The sequence below is a fragment of the Aedes aegypti genome, chromosome 2 (genome assembly GCF_002204515.2).
Source record: "Aedes aegypti strain LVP_AGWG chromosome 2, AaegL5.0 Primary Assembly, whole genome shotgun sequence".
NCBI lineage: Eukaryota > Metazoa > Arthropoda > Insecta > Diptera > Culicidae > Aedes > Aedes aegypti.
Genome location: NC_035108.1, coordinates 169,839,566 through 169,858,573, shown reverse-complemented (window position 1 = coordinate 169,858,573; position 19,008 = coordinate 169,839,566). Strand labels below are relative to the sequence as shown.

Below are 19,008 nucleotides of genomic sequence, written 5' to 3'. Positions count from 1 at the left end.
TGTGTCCATACGACCTTTTTTGCCATTCGACCTTTTGTCCATTCGATCTTTTGTCCATTCGACTTTTTGTCCATTCGCCCTTTTGTCCCTTCGGCCTTTTGTCATTCGACCTTCTGTCCTTCGACCTTCTATCCTTCGACCTTTTGTCATAGATTCTTTTAATGTTGTGCGATAGAATTATACAATTTCCTAGTTTTAGCGTTAGTGTTAGTGTAGTTACGGTATACTTTGTAGATTGAATACTAGCGATATTCATGTTTTTATTTTGATAATCTCATCTAGATCTTAAACAAAAATACCAAAACCATGGATATCGCTTTTCCCGGCCACGCCCATCTTTACTGTAATTTTGGATAGGGGAAGGAAATGTTGATGTTACACTTACTTAATGAGAGGCCACCGACTCGTCTCTGAGTGTTATTAGGTCGAGTTCGCCTGAAAAGCTAGCGATGGACCCAGCATGTGTAGTTTAATTGTTTTTTATTTGATCTTTTGATTGCCAATCAAAAGAGAAAAAAAAATTACTGTATAAAGCATGTTATTTCTCCTCGAACGGTAATAATTTTCTACTTGTTAATCAATAAAAAGCAGAATCGATCCCTCCAGGGTCATTGAATTGCTGCAAACATGATGAGAAAAAAAAAACTAGTTAAATATTAATAGATAAAAAACACATTTTGGTTGACGACCGACCAACACATGCAAATCGAAAAAAAATAAACAACTACAAGACCTGGAAAATTCCGCGACAAGACGCGACGCATATAAGAAAAGTTTTTTTTTATGATTTTTGAAACTTTTTTGTATTATTAAAAATTGATTGAAAAATTGCATTCTTATATAACCTACAAAGGCCTGGGATCCGTTTAACGTGTATTATAAAAAATAGTACCTTTTGTATTTTTCTACGATCAATCTATCACAGAAGAAGAGCCTGAAGGTATTGAAATGATTTCAAATCTGTTTTTCCGTTAGTTACACGGAAAATAAAAAATGTTCCAGAAAAAAATTAAAAAATTCATGTTTTCAAAAGTATAGTAAAAACTCAAATTTTTATTATTGTCAAAAATCAGTAACCAGAAGAGGCTTCAAGAAAAAATTGAAAAGGATAGGGATGTTCAAAAATAAAAATATAAAAAATCTAAAACCAAAATTCATAAATTAGAATGATTTTAGATAACGAAAAATAATATTTAGATCGAAAACAAAAATTTGGGTATTAGAGGGTTAATATCAGAAACAGGATGATATCCTTAAGATGTTCCTTTTACCACCCCTTCCCCTGCAAGGGGGGTTTGTTTTAAAAGCTATCAAGCTCATATTTATCAACGGTGTCGGAAAACGTTGTATTGCCTAGGAGGCTGTAGAGCAGTGCTTCCCACACTTTTTTGACTGTCGCCTCCTTGAGGCCAATCGTGCCTATTCTGCGCGGCGTGTGAGGTGACACGAGTCGAATGAGGTGACAATTGTCGACTCGCTCCCATTTGATTAACATTAGTCGTCTCACGTCACTCGCGGTGAGAGCGACTCGTCTCGACTCACACGCCGCGCAGAATAAGCACGAAAGTTACTCGGGTTTATTCTACGACTGGCGTGAGGTGACAATTGTCGGTCTCGTACAGCGAGGTGATAATTCTCGACTCGAGTGAAGTGACTCTCCATTTGATTTACACGGCGAGTCACTTCACTCGAGTCGAGAATTATCACCTCGCTGTACGAGACCGACAATTGTCATTTCACGCCACTCGTAGAATTAACCCAAATATGTTTTTTTAAACGGCAATGGTTTCAGCAATTCTAAGTTAACCTACCTAATGTATTTGGGGCCTTGCTGAGCCGAGTAGTTAGAGTCCGCGGCTACAAAGCAAAGCCATGCTGAAAGTGTCTGGGTTCGATTCCCGGTCAGTCCAGGATCTTTTCGTACCGGAAATTTTCTTAATTTCCTTGAGCATAGAGTATCATCGTACCTGCCACACGATATACGAATACGAAAATAGCAAATTTGACAGATAAAGCTCTCAGTTAATAACTGTAGAAGTGCTCAACACTAAAGCTGAGATGAAGGCTCTGTACCAGTGAGGACGTAATGCCAATAAAAAGAATATTTTTATGTCTATGCTATTCTATGTAAAATTGGCCAAAAACAAACAAAATGCAGGGAGAGTGTTAAGTGAATGATGAAGTTGTGATAATAACTCTCTCCGAACCTTATTGAAAATAATTATTGAGTAAGCATATTAGCTGATTTCAAACATTGATGCGATTGGCTAAAGGGGAATTTACGTTACCAAATAGGTTTCAAAAATTCAGCCAGGTTGAAGAGAACGAAGCTTCCGAAAATACAACAAGTCACCCTACTTCATTTTGTTGCTCCTAGCATTAAGCTTGAAATACTTGCACAAATTTGCCTCTTTGGTTTGAGATTCTCTGATAGACCACAGAAACGGATTTCAGTAGTTTGCATCAATCACATCATAGCTTGACCTCAAAGCTTCCATATGCATAACTAAATAAACATTTTCAATTTTGAGAATGTTTTTTATCAAAAAGATAAAGATAAGCCAAAAGAGCAAAACACCTCTGCCTCAGTGTAATTTGTATCCCAGTAATATCGCATTTGATTGAAAGTAAAAGTTACCAAAAATAATGCAAATCAGCAAAAACCTCACTTTAAGATTTTCATTTAAATTAAAAAAAATTGCATCAACATTTAATACAAATGCATCAATATTTAACAAAAAGCTGTATTCTACATTGAGAAGCACTTACATTCTCATTACATAGTACATTTACTATAACCACTCCAGCAACATTACATAATAGTTTATTTTCAGATTTCGGAACGCAAATACGTTATCGTACTCTTTACAATCGTAATTTCATCCACCAACCAACAGGTAACTTTTCCATCACACATCATATCACATTACGAGCAATATCTCGCGACAATCTCGACAAGGCTGTTAGTTATGATTTGAATCTCAGCCGGTAGACTACCGCCATACAAGTAACAGTGAGTCGCGCTGCGGGCTAAAGAAGAGGGTGAACAAACGATCAGTCAAGCATGATAATTATCAATGATAACATGTGATCGTCGCTTTTATCGCGTGTCGTTTTCGTGGAAAATATAGGTATATTCACACATATTGCCTGGTTGGATACATTCAACAGCAAATTAAGCGGAAAATACACAAGTATCACAAACAACCAACGGTGATTGGAATCGATACATTAATAACATTGATCAACAATGGTGGATGAACCCAAATTTAAACGCCCAGAAGTCGTCAATGATGATTCATTGGTTCTATATTGCAACCAATACAGTTACTATTGTCAGAAGGTAAGCGCGTTTTTCCTGATTTCAGTGACCGAATCATGGTGATCACGAGGTCAACTCTCTAGCTCAATGTATATACCAAACAATAAAAACTGGAGTAATTACTAGTCCAAACAAACCCGCGAATGCTCAACCGACAATAAATTGTCGTATGTTGTGATTTATGTACAGTTAGTGACAAAAGTTATGTCGAATTCGTTTTTTAACCTAGGTTGGAAGCCTGGCGAAGCCCGTTCTGAATCACAGTTTCAATCCCAACTCGATTCAGGTTCGGCCGAACAACGATTTGCTTGACGTTAATTTGTTTATGTGTTGATCAACGATCCTTAAAACGAAAACGAAATTAGTAACCAGAAGCTTGTTTTTTCTTGAGAATTTTTAGCCCTAGGCTGGTTCATCTCAAAACCAGAAGCTTTTTTTTCATAAAAAATGCTGGCTAAAATTTTAAGAACGATCAACAAATAATGTAAAATTTTGTTTGCACTAAGTTCATTGCAATGCAACCCAACCACCCATAACCTATCGTTTTTAATAGAAATTAAAATCTCTTTAGTTACTGACTTTTTCCTTTTTTGAAACTCTTTGGAAAATGACTGGAAACTTCATGGATTAAAAATCGTTGGAATTATTCGTAATATCAAAATCAAATCAAATTATGTCATTACCTACTTAGAAAATCGGCCTTTTCTTGCAATCTACAAAAATAAAGGTTTTCATAACTAAACAATGATATTAGAGAACCGGATTCTTTTATTTGTACTTTTGATTAACTTCGGCAGGGTTTTCTTTGAAAGCTACTGGGCTCATATTTGGCCACAATATGCGTTGTATGGAATTCCAATGTTTCAGTTCAGGCAATACGATCAAGGAAAACTCCATATGCCAAAGTGAATCCTTGAAGTGCCCAAGTAATGTTGTTTTTTACCCTACTATACAATATAGGGTCAGACCGGGAAAAATGAGCACCCTAAGGATGAGCTAGGTTTAAGATTTAGTTTAGTAAAATTAGTAATCATCATTATATTTTACATTTTTCCTTCAACATCCAATCATCAAAAGTTTTGATAAGTGAAAAATGTCAAAATGTCGGACAAAAATACTCCGGGGCGAGATGGCCACCCGCATAGAAGGATAAACTTTACTAAAGAAACATTATTTTTCAATGCTTGTAATACAGTAATGTCCCGATTTTGTCAGCCCCATGCTGAATTTAGGCTTGACTAAATCGGAAAAGATTTAAAATCGGGAAAAATTTGTTCGACTGGTTTCAAGTTTTATTTTGACTTAAGGACTTAGTTTTAATATAAACATTGTGTTTTTACTTCAATTTTCTATGCACCGTGATGCAAGGTAACATTGATTAGTTTCATGAATAATTATTGAAAATTTCAGATTTCAAAATTTTAGTCTTTAGATGATTGTATAGACGTGGCCAAGGTCATAAATGACTTTATGCACCCAATATTGCCAGTATAGACGAGTTTACTTTGATAAAAATAAATTTCAATTTGAAGGCTGACTGAATCGGGCAAAAGGAATATTAATATCGGGGGTAGATAAAATCGGGTTAGACAAAATCGGAGGCTGACAAAATCGGGTCATTACTGCATACAAAGCTGTTATCTTGAACTTCTGATGATATTTATTTTCAATAAATTTAACTAATAAGCAATTACATATTAATTAAAAAAAAAAATGATAAATTTCTGGGCTTTACTACAAAACGATTAATTTTTGTTTTGTTGATAAGAATTATGCAAAGCGGATTCTCACAACTAAATGTGGTTTTATAATTTCACACTTTTCTTCAATTTTGAAAAAAAGTGCTCATCTTGCCCCAACAATAGGATCCCCGCGATCAAAAACATCTATTTGGATTCTTTCTCGTATCTCATGTCCATATCCTCAAGTTCCATACAAATGGAAGAAACTATTCCTAGGGGTGTTCACTGACACTGCAATCGAGACCATCGAGGTAGTCATGAAAACCGACTTTTATTATGGTTATCTAACTCAATATCGAGATACGAAATTTTGAGCAAAGGAAAGTTGACTGTAAAAACCCCATTTTATAACCTTTTGCAGGTAACTCAAAATTGATAGCGAAGACTTTTTGGTTACACTCAATTTTTTTCACTAAAAATTACGAAAACATTTTTTTAGCAACTGTCTATTTTCTGTAAATCCAAATTTAATGATATGACTTGTGAAAAATCAATTAAAAAAAAAACACATGTCATCGCTTTGAGTTTTGATTTACTGGCAAACAGGCTTCAAAAAAAATGTTCTTGTTAGATTTAAGGTACCTACGAGAAATTTTGAGTGTTTTATAAATTACTATATATGCTCATTAGACTTACCGTCGTTGGGGGTGACAATGGGTCAAAAAGGCATATGTACGTTTTGTTTATTGAATAACTATCGCAATTTAGCTCCAATAAACTTCAAATTTGGTGTGTATGTACTTTGATGGTACATTAACAACTGTTCAAAAAATTATTGAAAAATATTTATTCACAGCGGCACTACAAGTGAATGAAAAATGACCCAATCTCACCCCATAGAGGGGGTGACATTGGGTCACTATTATTGAAATAACTTATTTTTGAGAATATGATTGCAAAACCATTCACAGCTGAAAAATATTATTGAAATACGATGCAAACAAGACGAAAAGATATCTAAGATGTTTCACAAGTATAATAAACCCACTTAAAAGAACGATTATACCAAAAATTTGAAGAGCTATGAGTAAATATATGAGACCCAACATTTATCGTCAAGTTTACATAAATTTTCTTGTTTGTTTCCCTCAAATTATCTTCAAAGTCTCTTCCTCATTGCCATAAAGCCTATTCAGTTTTCCCAGAGGTGTACTGAAACAGTGATTATTTTAAACCCTCGCAAATAGTTATATTTCGGTGCGACATTCCTCGATCAATATATTTCAGGCAGATTTTGACTTCATAGTACCGGTATTTCAGCGATCCAACTCATTCGTACTTCCGTGAGATGTTTCTGTAATATGAAAACGCTAATAAATAATTCAATTTATTAAAAAAAACGATTGATAAAATTTTACGATGTTGCTGCGCACGAAACACAGTTGCTGGTTTGAGAAGTTGTCAAAATTCGTTGCATTGTTATTCGATGCACGGAATCCTCAAGTAGACTTGTTTGATGTTTCAGAGATGCTGTATTTAGAAAGAATAAACACATCTTAATGAGGAATGAGAACACCCGGCACCGTAAAATGTCAAAAAAGTGGTCTTGCAATTTAATTTACTATCGTTCTTGCTTGACCCAATCTCACCCCCATTTTCAATGTTTTAGACACCATACCGAAAAAAATAAAATTTTTGTGGAAAAATCAATTAGATTCCGGAAAATACTTGTGAAGTGTAATGAAAAGTCTTTCAACCTTCTACTAATACAACTATAGAGGTTAAAGTATATGCGTTATACTTTGCACAGGAGAAATTTAATGTTGTAAATTTTATTTAGTTTCAACATACAAGTTTATTGATATAGTAAACAAAAATTACTAATTCTAAAAATGTATATTGTGATGAATTATGTGTAATAATATGTTCCCCAACATATGAATAATTATGTTTAGCGATATCAGCGTTATTAGCTGATATATTACATAAATCATAATTTTCCGTTTTGACCCAATCTCACCCCCTAGACCCATTGTCACCCCCATCGACGGTATTTTCAACTTTTATTGTTCTACTCAAACAAACGCACTGTTTCTCCACAATCAAATTTATGTAGAGAAACTCATGGCACACACGTTAATGAATGTTTGCCCTTAACTAAACTCATGGCATCCTTTTTAATTTCGATTTGTATGCAAATAGTCACACAGTGATACCTCCATGAGTCGATGTTCCATGACTCGATATCGACTTATGAAACCATACTAAAAACAAAATTTCATAGTTACTATGATGGTCCCTAGAAGCAGCTTTCCAAAGGATTGCTGTTCCATGACTCGATATTTCCATGAGCCGATGGTCCCTTCAATACCGACTCATGGAGGTTTCACTGTAATAAAATATATTTATTTATTAAATTCATCAACAGGCCTTGTAGCCCCAATGATATTGTTTAAACTAAGGACAGCAATACAAATTAAAAAAAAACTAAATCAAAAACATAATCTTGGTTACAGTCTCAAACATAATCATAAACGTTGTCAGGCAATTACAAAAAAATTGTCATATAATCGTTGTCGTTATCCGTTTCTAACAGCAAAAAACTTCGAAAATCGTCGAAGAAGCGATTCACGGGTGAGGGGGAAGTCAAACAGTAGGGCAATGCTGTTGAAGACGCGCTGGATACCGATGATCGCCCCATGCATTCCGTAATTCCTCTCCGCCAAAGGACGAAGCTTGCGTGTCATCTGTAGTCGATTGCAAAAAAGTTTGGATATTTTTTCTTCATACTTGCAAAAATGGAAGATTTCTCCTAATGCTTCCAAAACTCAACTAATAATATTCCCACATAAACCAAAAGCTCTTTATTTGAAACCTTCAAGTAGACATGTTGTCACGATGAGAGTGGTTCCAATAAATTGGTCAGATGAAGTTAAGTATCTAGGGCTCATGCTAGATAAGAATTTAACTTTCAAAAATCACATTGAGGGCATTCAAGCCAAATGTAATAAATATGTAAAATGTCTCTATCCCCTTATTAATAGAAAATCAAAGCTTTGCCTTAAGAACAAGCTTTTGATATTCAAACGAATTTTCAGGCCAGCCATGTTGTATGCTGTACCAATATGGACTAGCTGTTGTAATACCAGGAAGCAAGCTCTGCAGAGAATTCAAAATAAAATTTTGAAAATGATTCTGAAGCTTCCTCCCTGGTATAGTACCAATGAGTTACATAGAATATCCAATGTTGAAACATTGGAACAAATGTCAAATAAAATAATTGATAATTTCAGGCAAAAATCGTTGCAATCTTCTATTGCCACGATTAATGCGTTATATGTTCAGGTTAAGTTAGGTTAAGTATATTAAAAACTTTTTTTTTCTCTTATAAGCAGGTGAAATCAACTCACCTGTAAAAAAAAACTGAACTGCTACGGCAAATGAAATGTAATATGTTGTTAACAAAATGTTAATTGAATCTTAAATTTGTTTTATCAAATTCGGATGATAGTGTTGTCTAATAACACAGAACACCTAGATATAAGAAATGAATGTAATGTTTAGAATGATACTAATAAAGAAATTGAAAAAAAAAGTTCTTCGTAGTGACAAGCGTAGCATAACATTGTTCCGGAGTGATCGTGGCTGGGCGTGTAAATCATTTTTTTCCAGGGTGAAGGCACAATCTATCCGTCCTTGTAGCGTGTCTGCAGCCGTAATAGCTCTGCAGACGTCCCTTCTGGTGCGAAGAAACTCTAGATCAATCAGCTGGCATCTCGTAGCTTGGCAGTTGGAACGGGTTTCTCCATGGCAGTTTCCGAAGTGCAAACCGAAGAAAGCGGTGCTGTACGGACTCAACCCTTTTGCAGCCGTTGTCGTAAGCGGGGCTCCAGACCGCGGAACAGTATTCCAAAGTGGAGCGCACGAGCGAGCAATATAGGGACTTTAAGCAGTAGACGTCTGTGAAGTTCTTTGCAATCCTAAAGATGAATCCCAATGTTCTGGATGCCTTGTCGACAACGTACAAAACATGCGGCTTGAATGTCAGCTTTGAATCCAGAATCACCCCGAGATCCTTTACTTGGTTCACACGATCAATTGTAGTTCCCAGCAGGCAGTAGTCAAGTATTATCGGCTGTCTTTTCCTTGTAACCGTTATAATGGAACACTTATTTGGGTTAACTCACATACTGAAACACCAATCGGCAAAGTGATCAAGCTGTTGTGCAAAAACCCACAGTCGGCAATGGAGTGGATATTAAGGGACATTTTGAGATCATCAGCATATGATAGCCGAGGACTTCTGATGGCCGAATGAACGTCATTAAAATAGATTAAGAAGATCAATGGCCCCTGCCAAATCTGCAATCTCCTATCGCCACCTTCAACAGGCGACCGGTTAAATAAGTTTTGAACCAACTAGAGAGACTGCCACAGACGCCGAGCCTTTCAAGCTTAGCGATCGCAATAGTATGGTTCAGCTTGTCAAATGCGGCGGACAGATCGGTGTAAATAACATACGTTTTTGATCGTTCTACCATGCTGTCGGTTATAAGCGATGTCAAACAGAGCAAATTGGTGGCGGTGAAACGACCGGCAGTAAACCCGTGTTGATCAGGACGAAGATGTTGCTTGCAGTGCGACAGAAGTGGTTTCATGATAACGAGTTCGAAAAGCTCCGACACGGCGCATAGCGACGTAATCCCTCTGTAATTGTCAACGTTGCGCTTGCTTCCTTTTTTGTGCACCGGAAACATTTGTGCAATCTTCCAGTTAGAAGGAAATATGCCGCTCGAGAGTGACGAACGAAATAAAAAAAAGAAGGGGGGTCAGCAAGCCGGCGATGTGTTTCTTTAGGAGTACGGACGGTACTCCATCAGGTCCAGGATTGTTGGACGCTTTCAGTTGCATTGCTGCTTCTGAGATCATTCCATCGTCTATTTCGATTGCACCTAATGCTTGGTCGTTCAAAGGAACATTTCTGGCTGCAAGTGAAACGTCATGGCTGTTTAAAGTCTCGCTGCTGAAAACCATAGAGAACTTCTCTGCGAATAGCTGGCAAATTTCCTGAGTAGATGAACCCGTTCTCCCATTCAATTCCATTGAAGATGGCAGCCCGTACGTCTTCCGCTGGTCGTTAACGTATTTCCAGAAAGATTTTGGCTTCAATTTGAATTTACGTTCGATTTCACGTTGGTATCGTAAGAAACATTGAAGACTTAAGCGTTGATATTCGTGGTTCAGCCTCACGCAATGGCATCTTAGAGAGGGTGTTCGAAATTTGGTATACTTGCTGAGAGCTGCTCTTTTAATTGACTTCATTTTTCGCGCAAACTCTTTTTGAGACGTGCCTGTCAATGACGTATGCCAAGACATGTGAAAAGGTTAAAGCAGCAGTATCAACTTTGTTACGATCCTAAACATTACATTACATTCTGAGTGTATCCAACAATTACTGTTAAGGAATCCTAGTGTGCTGCGCTAATCCGAGTCTCACGAAAATTCTAAAAGCGCGCGCTAGGTGATGTGTAGCCGGGAGACTCGTCTCATGCGCTGCTCGACGCTACGGCTCACCATAGGTATCCAAGTTGTGAAACAACTGCTTAGTAACGAAGAGCCTCTACAACTGTTTTCGCCTCATTATGGACCGATGCACGAATTCACGATTTAACGTTTGAGCGGTGCCGTGTTATTTACGTGACCATGGCAACGAGTGAATTCGACACCGCTCAAACGTCAAATCGTGAACTTGTGCATCGGTCCATTCAGGTGTCTAGATAATCTACATGATATGGTCACGGGCCCTCCAAGCTTGTCAACCACATATACATGAACCGTGGTCAACATGATTTTTGTCGGAATAATAATAGTGTCACACCCCTCACAGTGTAGTACACTGAAAAAGTATTGAGGTGCCCCTTGAATCAGCTTGTTGGCGCGTTTTGTTTTTGGTTGTCATTGACTAATGTAGTTGGAAAGATCGCAGAATAAAGACGTTTTTATGTTACACTTATCCGCAAACTAGTGTGTTTGATTGATCTTCTCAATACGCGAAATTCCCAAGAGTAATTCAGCTGGTGAACCTGGTCGAGGTTCCAACAATTTTGACACTTTTGGGAAAATGACACTTTTGGGAAATCTGACAGTTTTGGGTTGTTCACGCGTGCTTTTGCTAAAAAAAATACACGATTTCTAGAAATACGCAAGTAAATGAATAAAAAATTGTGTAAGCCACTAAATAAAAGGAGAAACTATCTTCAACGTGTTTTTGTTGTGGGCTACGGGTAGATCGTCTTTTGATGGCCCCCTGGATATGGTCGAAGACTTGCGATCCGAGAGTTATAATTTCGATCCTCGTTGAAAAATTTTGTCAATCACTTGCGCAGACTTTTAAACAGCACATGTGACGGAGCGCACAAGACCGCATTGAGACAAGTCTAAAGAAAAACGACGCGCACCAAAAAAGGTCTCACAATGTACTGCGCGCCCGTGAGCTTGCAAGCAATGAGGCTCCTGTACCTAAGTCTACAGCACGTGCACAGTAAGCCTACTATACTGCCCATCAGTGTCTGCATATTTCAATATACAGTCAAAAACGCCGATCCTCATTAGGCTCCGTCATCGTTGAATTCTTCTTTGTGTGAATGTATGTTTGACAATACATGCACGAATCTGGTACAACGTGCATTCAGTTTTTCAATTACTTTTGCTACACTAATTCTCATCCACTACTGACATTCAAATTCAATTTCACTAGTGAAAAAAATCATTTCCGTCAGAATACCCCACAAAACATCCGCAAATTGCAAAAGTTGTATTTTTTTATTAAAAGACAATCATGATTCATCAACTGGAGGCATCACATTGCCGTTTTCTTACACCAGTAATATAAAATTCATTTGTAATTTTTTATATTCAATTTTCAATTTCAGTGCCTCTAGGTGAAACTGAATTTTGAAATGACACCAGCAGTGGGTGAAACTGAATGTGTGCGTGTGTTGCACCTACTCTCTTTCTCGTCGCGTTCGCACTCGAAGTCAGATTGGCTTCTTGCTAGCGGAGTTTGTTTTTGTTCGTTTTCGCACTGATCGGGTATCATTCGGCTGAATTTTTACGACACTGCTGCCCATACTCGCAAAACAGTCCCATTTCAATTTTCATCACTTTTGAGTTTTCTTCATGAATCATGTTTATTGTTAGTGTACTTCATGGTATCATACTTAAAATTGTATTTTTGTATGGACAAAATGCGAAAAAAATACCAAATCATGTGCGTCCCATATTGAAAGTACCCGCATAACAGTCCCACTAGTAGATTACGACGAAATTCATGTACCCTTATTCCTATTATGATTTCTGTAATCTTGCATCGTAGTTTTCATCCAATAAGAAAAAGAAATGCTACAAATTACAGTGTTTTAAACTATCTGCACTCCATAACAAATGTTGTTTTTAATTTTCTTCTAGAATGCTTCTGGTGCGATGAGTGATTGAAACATATCTAGTCCTTATGAGAGTCTAAATTAAAAATAAGATAAATAGCTTCCCTCTAAGTCAAACCTATTGCTGTCATAACTTTTGTCTTCTGACCAATTACCTAAATCTCCGGTAGTTTCATCTTTCTAACGACATGGCGGGGAGGCTTTTTGGGATAACATGGGAATTAGCATACCACCACTGGTATCGTCGACTGGTCAAGCAGTACGTTTAGCGACACTAATGGTGATAATTAAAAAAATCCAATGAAAAGCCAGCATTATGGATATCTAAGAAATGTCCAACAGCTTTTTCGAAATCAGGCTAATCAAAATTTACCCGCCTTAGTACCTGTGTGTCAGATACTACAACATGCTGCAGGTGAATCCTAACTACTTTTCCTATATGGCCGGCCGCAACGCATTCATCAAACCCAGGAATGTCTTGAGGACTGTCACTATCACCACCATATTATTTTATATTGTATAATAAGTATCACAATTAAAATATGAAAGCACTATAGTAGCAAAAGGAAAAGTCCCTTGGAATCCATGATAAACTTGGCAATAAATGTGTCAAGATGCGCGATAACTAAGTAAGCGAGTCCCAAGTAATGGGACTGGTATGCGGGTATATTTGAATTTGAAGAGGAAAGTACTCGGATAACGAGTCCCATTGGCAAGTATCTTGGATTTGTATATAAAAAACAACCGCATTCACAATATTTTATTAGTTGTTCATTTTCTTGTACTCTAATGATAATGTGTTGAGTAATGTCACTAGAATTTTCTGCTGCCTGCAGCGGCGTTACGAAAACCTTTGCAATAATGTTCAATTGCGTTTTTCTCGACATGATGATTTTCCTGATGGGACTGTATTGCGAGTATGGGCAGTATAATGGTCCCCTCAAACAGCTTCCTAAAGAATAACATTCCCATGACTCGATATTTTTATTAGTCAATATCGACTCTTGGATATTCGACTATATTCCCATGAGTCGATGGTCCCTTCAATGATTTATAACCACTGTACATAATAAGAATCATAGTTGAAAGAAGGTTCCTCATTATGCGCACGTCAGAAAAATACGAATCTTCATTGAAGCTCATCTGAATCTAAATATGTCCAAATATGAAACTCAACTCATTCCAAACATGTATTTGAAGATGATATGTTTGTATTTAAACAGTGTACGAATAAAACGTAAAGATAAAAAATGGGTTCGTAATTTGACAAAAACTACCAAAAAGTATTATTTCCTACGAAACAATGCCATATGTTCTCAATTTATACAAGTTAATAAACAGATAATATTGATTATTCTAATTTGTTGAACCTGTGAAAAATGTAATACGAATAATTTTAGGTAATTTTAAAACAATAAAATTATTTACAATGAAATGCTCAATCAACTACAACTTAATTATAAAAACGTAATTTCGAACAAAACAATAAATCATTCATTTTATTTTGAAAATTTATGTTTTAGGTATAATTTTTTGAAGAATAACTAGTTGAAGTACGGGCAAGCTACATAAATTGTAGTTTTCAACTGACACCATGATTCGGATATCTGACAATAATGTATGCCATTGATTGAACTAATATTGATTTTTTCGCAGGTTTTGTGGGCATTACACGAAAAAGATATAAAATTCACAAAATATGAAATTGACGTCGCAAACGATGAGCACTTTTCTGAATGGTTCCTAGAGCTGAATCCCCGGGGAGAGTTGCCAGTACTGCAAAAAGGCCTTCTTATCGTGCCAGGTTCTACCCGGATTTTGGACTATTTGGAAGAAAACTATCCGAACAGTATTTATAAATGCATTAGCTCTGTAATTTTTTCATATTTGTTTGATTATTTCCAGACAAACCTTTAAAGTTACGTTGGTGCGAGAATGTGAAATTACAAAATCTCAAAAATTCGCTGGATAAGTTACCAATAGGTGTTATAACAATGGGTTCGTTCCTCCATCCAAGGACAGTAGTAGCTCCCAAATCGCCCTTTGTTCAACCAGTTCGATACACCATTCTCGAGCGGGACGAATCAGTCAGCAATCGCTTGAGAGGCTACGCAAAGGCATTTCCAGCCTTCAGTGAGGTACTGCAGAAGAAGGCAGAGTTTCACGATCGAAAGCGCCAAATGCTGGCCAGCGAGCAGTACTTTTTACAATTGTTGGACGTTTTGGATCAAGTTCTGGCAGATGCCGAGGCGGAACTGACAAAATCGGGCGACGATAAGATTTGGATCGCGGGAGCAGACATCAGTCTGCTAGATATTTCATTGGTATGTCTACTGTATCGTTTGTACGTTCTTGGCTTGGAGGATCGTTTCTGGACAGTCGGGAAGAAACCACAGCTGGAGAAGTACTTCAATCGAATTATGGCCTCGGAAAATTTCCAGCATACCCTGCCTACGAAGACATCCCTGCTCAAAACGATTTGGTTGAACACGCCATCGACGTACAAAGCCGGTATTGCAGCATTTTCCTTTTCCTCGATGATCATAGGATCGACCCTGCTCAAGAGATAGAAATGGATTTCTTTCGTTCCAATGAATTGCCATGGTTTCCTAGAAACTTTGGTAGATTTATTATAAACCATCTAAGCTTTAACCGCTCGAAAATAGCCGATCACCAAATGTCGTAGTTTGTTATACATAGAATTATATTAAATCGATGGTTTTACATTCCACAATCGTGCCTTTTTTATTTGCTTTGTCATGTATGATTAAGTCAACGCATTGGGTATTCGTGATGGATCTTAGTATTTTTTTTTTACATGAAATTGGTTCGAGAATTTCGATGATAGTTTTCCACAGTTTGCCATAAGGTAAATATGTTTGATGTGTTATTGAATAGATCATTAAAACTTCTAATGCAGAGCTGTTAGCGAAAAAGAAGACAAAATATAAATAAGTTCATATAGGAAAGTTTGTTATGAGAATTTTTATTGGCATTTTCCAGGAATCCGAGCAGATATACGGTTGACGTCAGGTATTACTCTTATTATTTGACAATTTTTTCCGGGAATTTCATCAGAAATGAATTTAGATACTTGTCCTATAATTAATAACCTTATGAATTTCATCAAGATTTACGTTCAGGATGCCAGAAGACATTCGAGCACTTTTTTTTCTAATGATTCTTCCATAAATTACTCTAAACCTAATGTCAGAAATTTCTAAAAAATGTTCTTAGTCTTTCTTCGATGGATTTTCCTAGAATTTCAGCTAAGATTTTCCTTTAGTAGGTACCTACATGGTCAAAAATTCAACCAGAAATTTCCCTAATAAATTGCGCTACACAAAATTGAGTACGACTCGCACAAAATCGAGCTCCAACACATCAGGTGTTTAATTCTTGCGTTCAATATCATAAGAGCGTAACTGCAATGATCGATTTCTCTTCATCGATTTTCTCTTTATAGACAATTGCTTAGCTGGGAGACTGTTTTCTGCTGCTTTTTTGATTCAGTAGAGAGAACTCAATGCCCTTCATCATGTTGCATCGTAAAATGTTACCAAAATCGATTGAACTTTGTGTACTACTTGAAAGAGAAATCGATCACTGCACATACGCCTGTGTGATACTCAACGCGAGAATTCTAAAACACGTTCAAGATTTCAACCAAAAATATCAGGGGATGTTGCTGTATAAATTTCCTTATAAGTATTATTTCTAATTAAAAATTTTATCATTTTTGTCAAAATTTGAGATTTGCAATAACTTAAAAGTTTGTGTGTGTAAAACTTTCAAGTTCTAGATTAGCAAATTTAAAGTTATTTTCAAGCTGCGGTGAAAATTTCAGGTCAATCGAAGCCGAGATCCAAGCTTCCAAACTTGACCTTTTTGTATAAAAAACGGCCAATAGGTACTTTATTCTGTCCGATTCAGGCTTCCGAAGATTACCTACACTAGAACATCTGACAGCAATTTATTTATTTTTTTAAACTAGTGCGTTTATTTGAGGCCCAATCTCGTTTAACGTTTTACGGAGCCGAAATTCATGTTTGTATTATTCACAATAAATTAACTTTTTAAATACCCAAATTAGTACGGGATGGGGCCAGCACCGTAGCGTTGCCTGATGGCGCCCTTGACTAGAGACGTTCCGATACTTCCGATATATCGGAATATCGATATTATGCTTTCGATATTCGATATTTTGGTATCGATATTTCCTTTTCAATATATCGGTGGTATCGATATTTCCTTCCGATATATCGTAAACCTATATTTGGATAACAATTGTAGGGTTTTCTCGTAAAACAATTGATTTTTAAATATTTGAAATCAGTTCACATACCAATTGTTACATGATGTATCGTAAAAGAAGATATTCATGCTTATATCGATCAAAATTCCGATAATATTGAGGGTTCAAAAAATTGTTTGCAAATCGTAGGAAACTCAACGTCAGTAAACTAATAGATACAAGTGTTTTGCGCCTTTAAAATATATCAAATGATATTGCGATATATCGATATTTAATATTCAATATATCGGTGGTATCGATATTTCGATTCGATAATCGTATCGAATCAAATATCGATACTTCACAATATCGGAACGTCCCTACCCTTGACAAACCCCCATTTGAGCGCCCCCTAGTCAAAGTCAAAACTTATCTTTGTTTTTTTTTTATGAAACATGTTTTTGTTGAACATAGCATAAAAACTCCAACTGCTTTCTTTCTTTTTTCACATGAATCCTGAAGAGTATAATGCTAAAGCATAAATGGTATTCACGTAAAATTGATATGCATTAAACTGTTGATTCAACTTATACAAAGAGCTAAAACTTTGGTTTAGAAGAACTATCAGAGAATTCTGTTATGAAAAAAAAAATCCAAAACATATATGTTTATATGGCACGATACAAACCTACGGGAACTGCTGGATACAGTTCAAGTAGAAATCAGTAGATGATCTTGTCAGTGGCGCAACCAAGGGGGGGGGGGGGGTTAGGGGTCAAAACCCCCCCAGAGCCGAAAAAATATAAGGCTTATCTTGTATACTTTTGTAGTTCATTAACATTCTACAATTTAGGCTCGTATTAACACTCTGAGTTTCAGTGGTTTTAACAGTAACATTCTTATTCTATGTTTTCTTTAAATTCTTAGAACCCTGAAGAGGTTAATAAAACAAGAATATTTGCAAACTTGTACTATAATACAGTACTGAACAAAATATAGTACAAGTTGGTCGTTTTATCAAAACAAAATGGTCGAGTTTGGAGGATTGTATCTCGGCTTCTAGTACTTGGATTGACTTAAAATTTACATCCTAACTTGGAAATACATAGGTTAGCCGAAAATTCGCTTTTAAAAATCAATCTTTTGAGTAATAATAAATCTTCAAATTTAACAAAAACACAAAAATAAAACTGTTCATTCCACTGTTTTGCGAAATAGATCAATAATTCAAACTTGTTTTTAGAACTATATTATTTAGTAAAAATTTTGTATTCAAATAAAATCAAAGTGAAAGTTAAGACATTTTTCACACGATGCGAAACATACGATGACAAAGAAGTTTGTGTTTGAAATATCATGAATTTTCTGCTGAGTGTGAAGTGAGTGAAAGCTTATTTATGAATTTCAGTGCAAATTACAAAAAGCCCACTAGAAGCCAAGACCCAGGTCTCCAAGTTTGATCTTTTAATATGAAAAGCGACCCGTTGGCAATTTATTCTGTTCAGTGCTGTAAGGCTATAATATTGTTTTGCCTTTTCTGAAAACTTAACTGAAGCATTTGTGTCAGAAGTTGGTCATCCATTTAAATATATTGGGAAAAAGGTCCCATCCGCAGCATAAATAATCTTTCAATTTGCTCATTACATTGCAAACTTTCCCGACCTTCAGAGCATATGAATTTCCGGAGAATCGTTTCTTCAGTTTTAAAAAATTACGCAGATAATGTTTTCTCCTTCTGCATATCGAATACTGTAACATGGGACGACAACGAATGCTATGGTAAATATTCAACAAACACAGATAAGTAAATGCTGATTGAGCATTATCACACGTTATGTATTTTAATCTTGTTTAATGAGTTTAACCAAGTATGTACATTCAAAACATAATATACTAAAACTCTACAACCCATTTTTTGTTGAAACATAGGGTGCAGAACCATTTGGGCACTTCCCTGATTCAGTTTGGCATAGGGGGTTTTTCTCGGTAGAATTGTCTGAAACTTTGGTGTAAGAAGCGCATCAGTACGATGTATATTGTGGCCAAATATGAGCGCTCTAGCTTTTTGAATAACCCCACTGCCGAAGTGAGCCAAGAATGGGGTCTGGCTTCCTACTTTCCCAGAAATTATGACCTTCAAGATATCAAACCCCCCCCCCAGAACCAAATCCTGGTTGCGCTACTGGATCTTGTCAATGAAATTCTCAGCCCAAAATTTATTTATCTCAGTTAAGGTGAAGATGAATCGAAGCCAAAGTTCAAATTTTCAAGAGCACGGATCTGGAGAACCAAACACCCGTTAGAGCTGAAAATCTAATCGATTGGTCG

At 36.4% G+C, this 19,008-nt stretch overlaps 1 protein-coding gene across 2 annotated transcripts; it reads left to right on the top strand.

The window, feature by feature from the left end:
- Nucleotides 1-2,898: 2,898 nt before the first annotated feature.
- Nucleotides 2,899-15,762, top strand: LOC5572190 (ganglioside-induced differentiation-associated protein 1). 2 transcript variants are annotated; one of them, XM_011495193.2, is made up of 4 exons: nt 2,900-3,042; nt 3,132-3,343; nt 14,103-14,295; nt 14,352-15,762. In XM_011495193.2, exons 2-4 carry the CDS (start codon nt 3,251-3,253, stop codon nt 15,014-15,016), a joined length of 951 nt encoding a protein of 316 aa, XP_011493495.2. In that variant the 5' UTR covers nt 2,900-3,042; nt 3,132-3,250; the 3' UTR covers nt 15,017-15,762. The 2 variants fall into 2 exon arrangements, with proteins under 2 accessions (XP_001653860.2, XP_011493495.2); XM_001653810.2 differs by having other exon boundaries at nt 2,899-3,343.
- The last annotated feature ends 3,246 nt before the right edge of the window (nt 15,763-19,008 follow it).

Bases quoted from the DNA above. Each gene is read 5' to 3' on its own strand.
- LOC5572190 (XM_001653810.2), top strand. From the start codon at position 3,251: ATGGTGGATGAACCCAAATTTAAACGCCCAGAAGTCGTCAATGATGAT. The intron at 3,344-14,102 runs GTAAGCGCGTTT...ATTTTTTCGCAG, and splicing joins ACAGTTACTATTGTCAGAAG to GTTTTGTGGGCATTACACGA. The intron at 14,296-14,351 runs GTATTTATAAAT...GATTATTTCCAG, and splicing joins GGAAGAAAACTATCCGAACA to ACAAACCTTTAAAGTTACGT.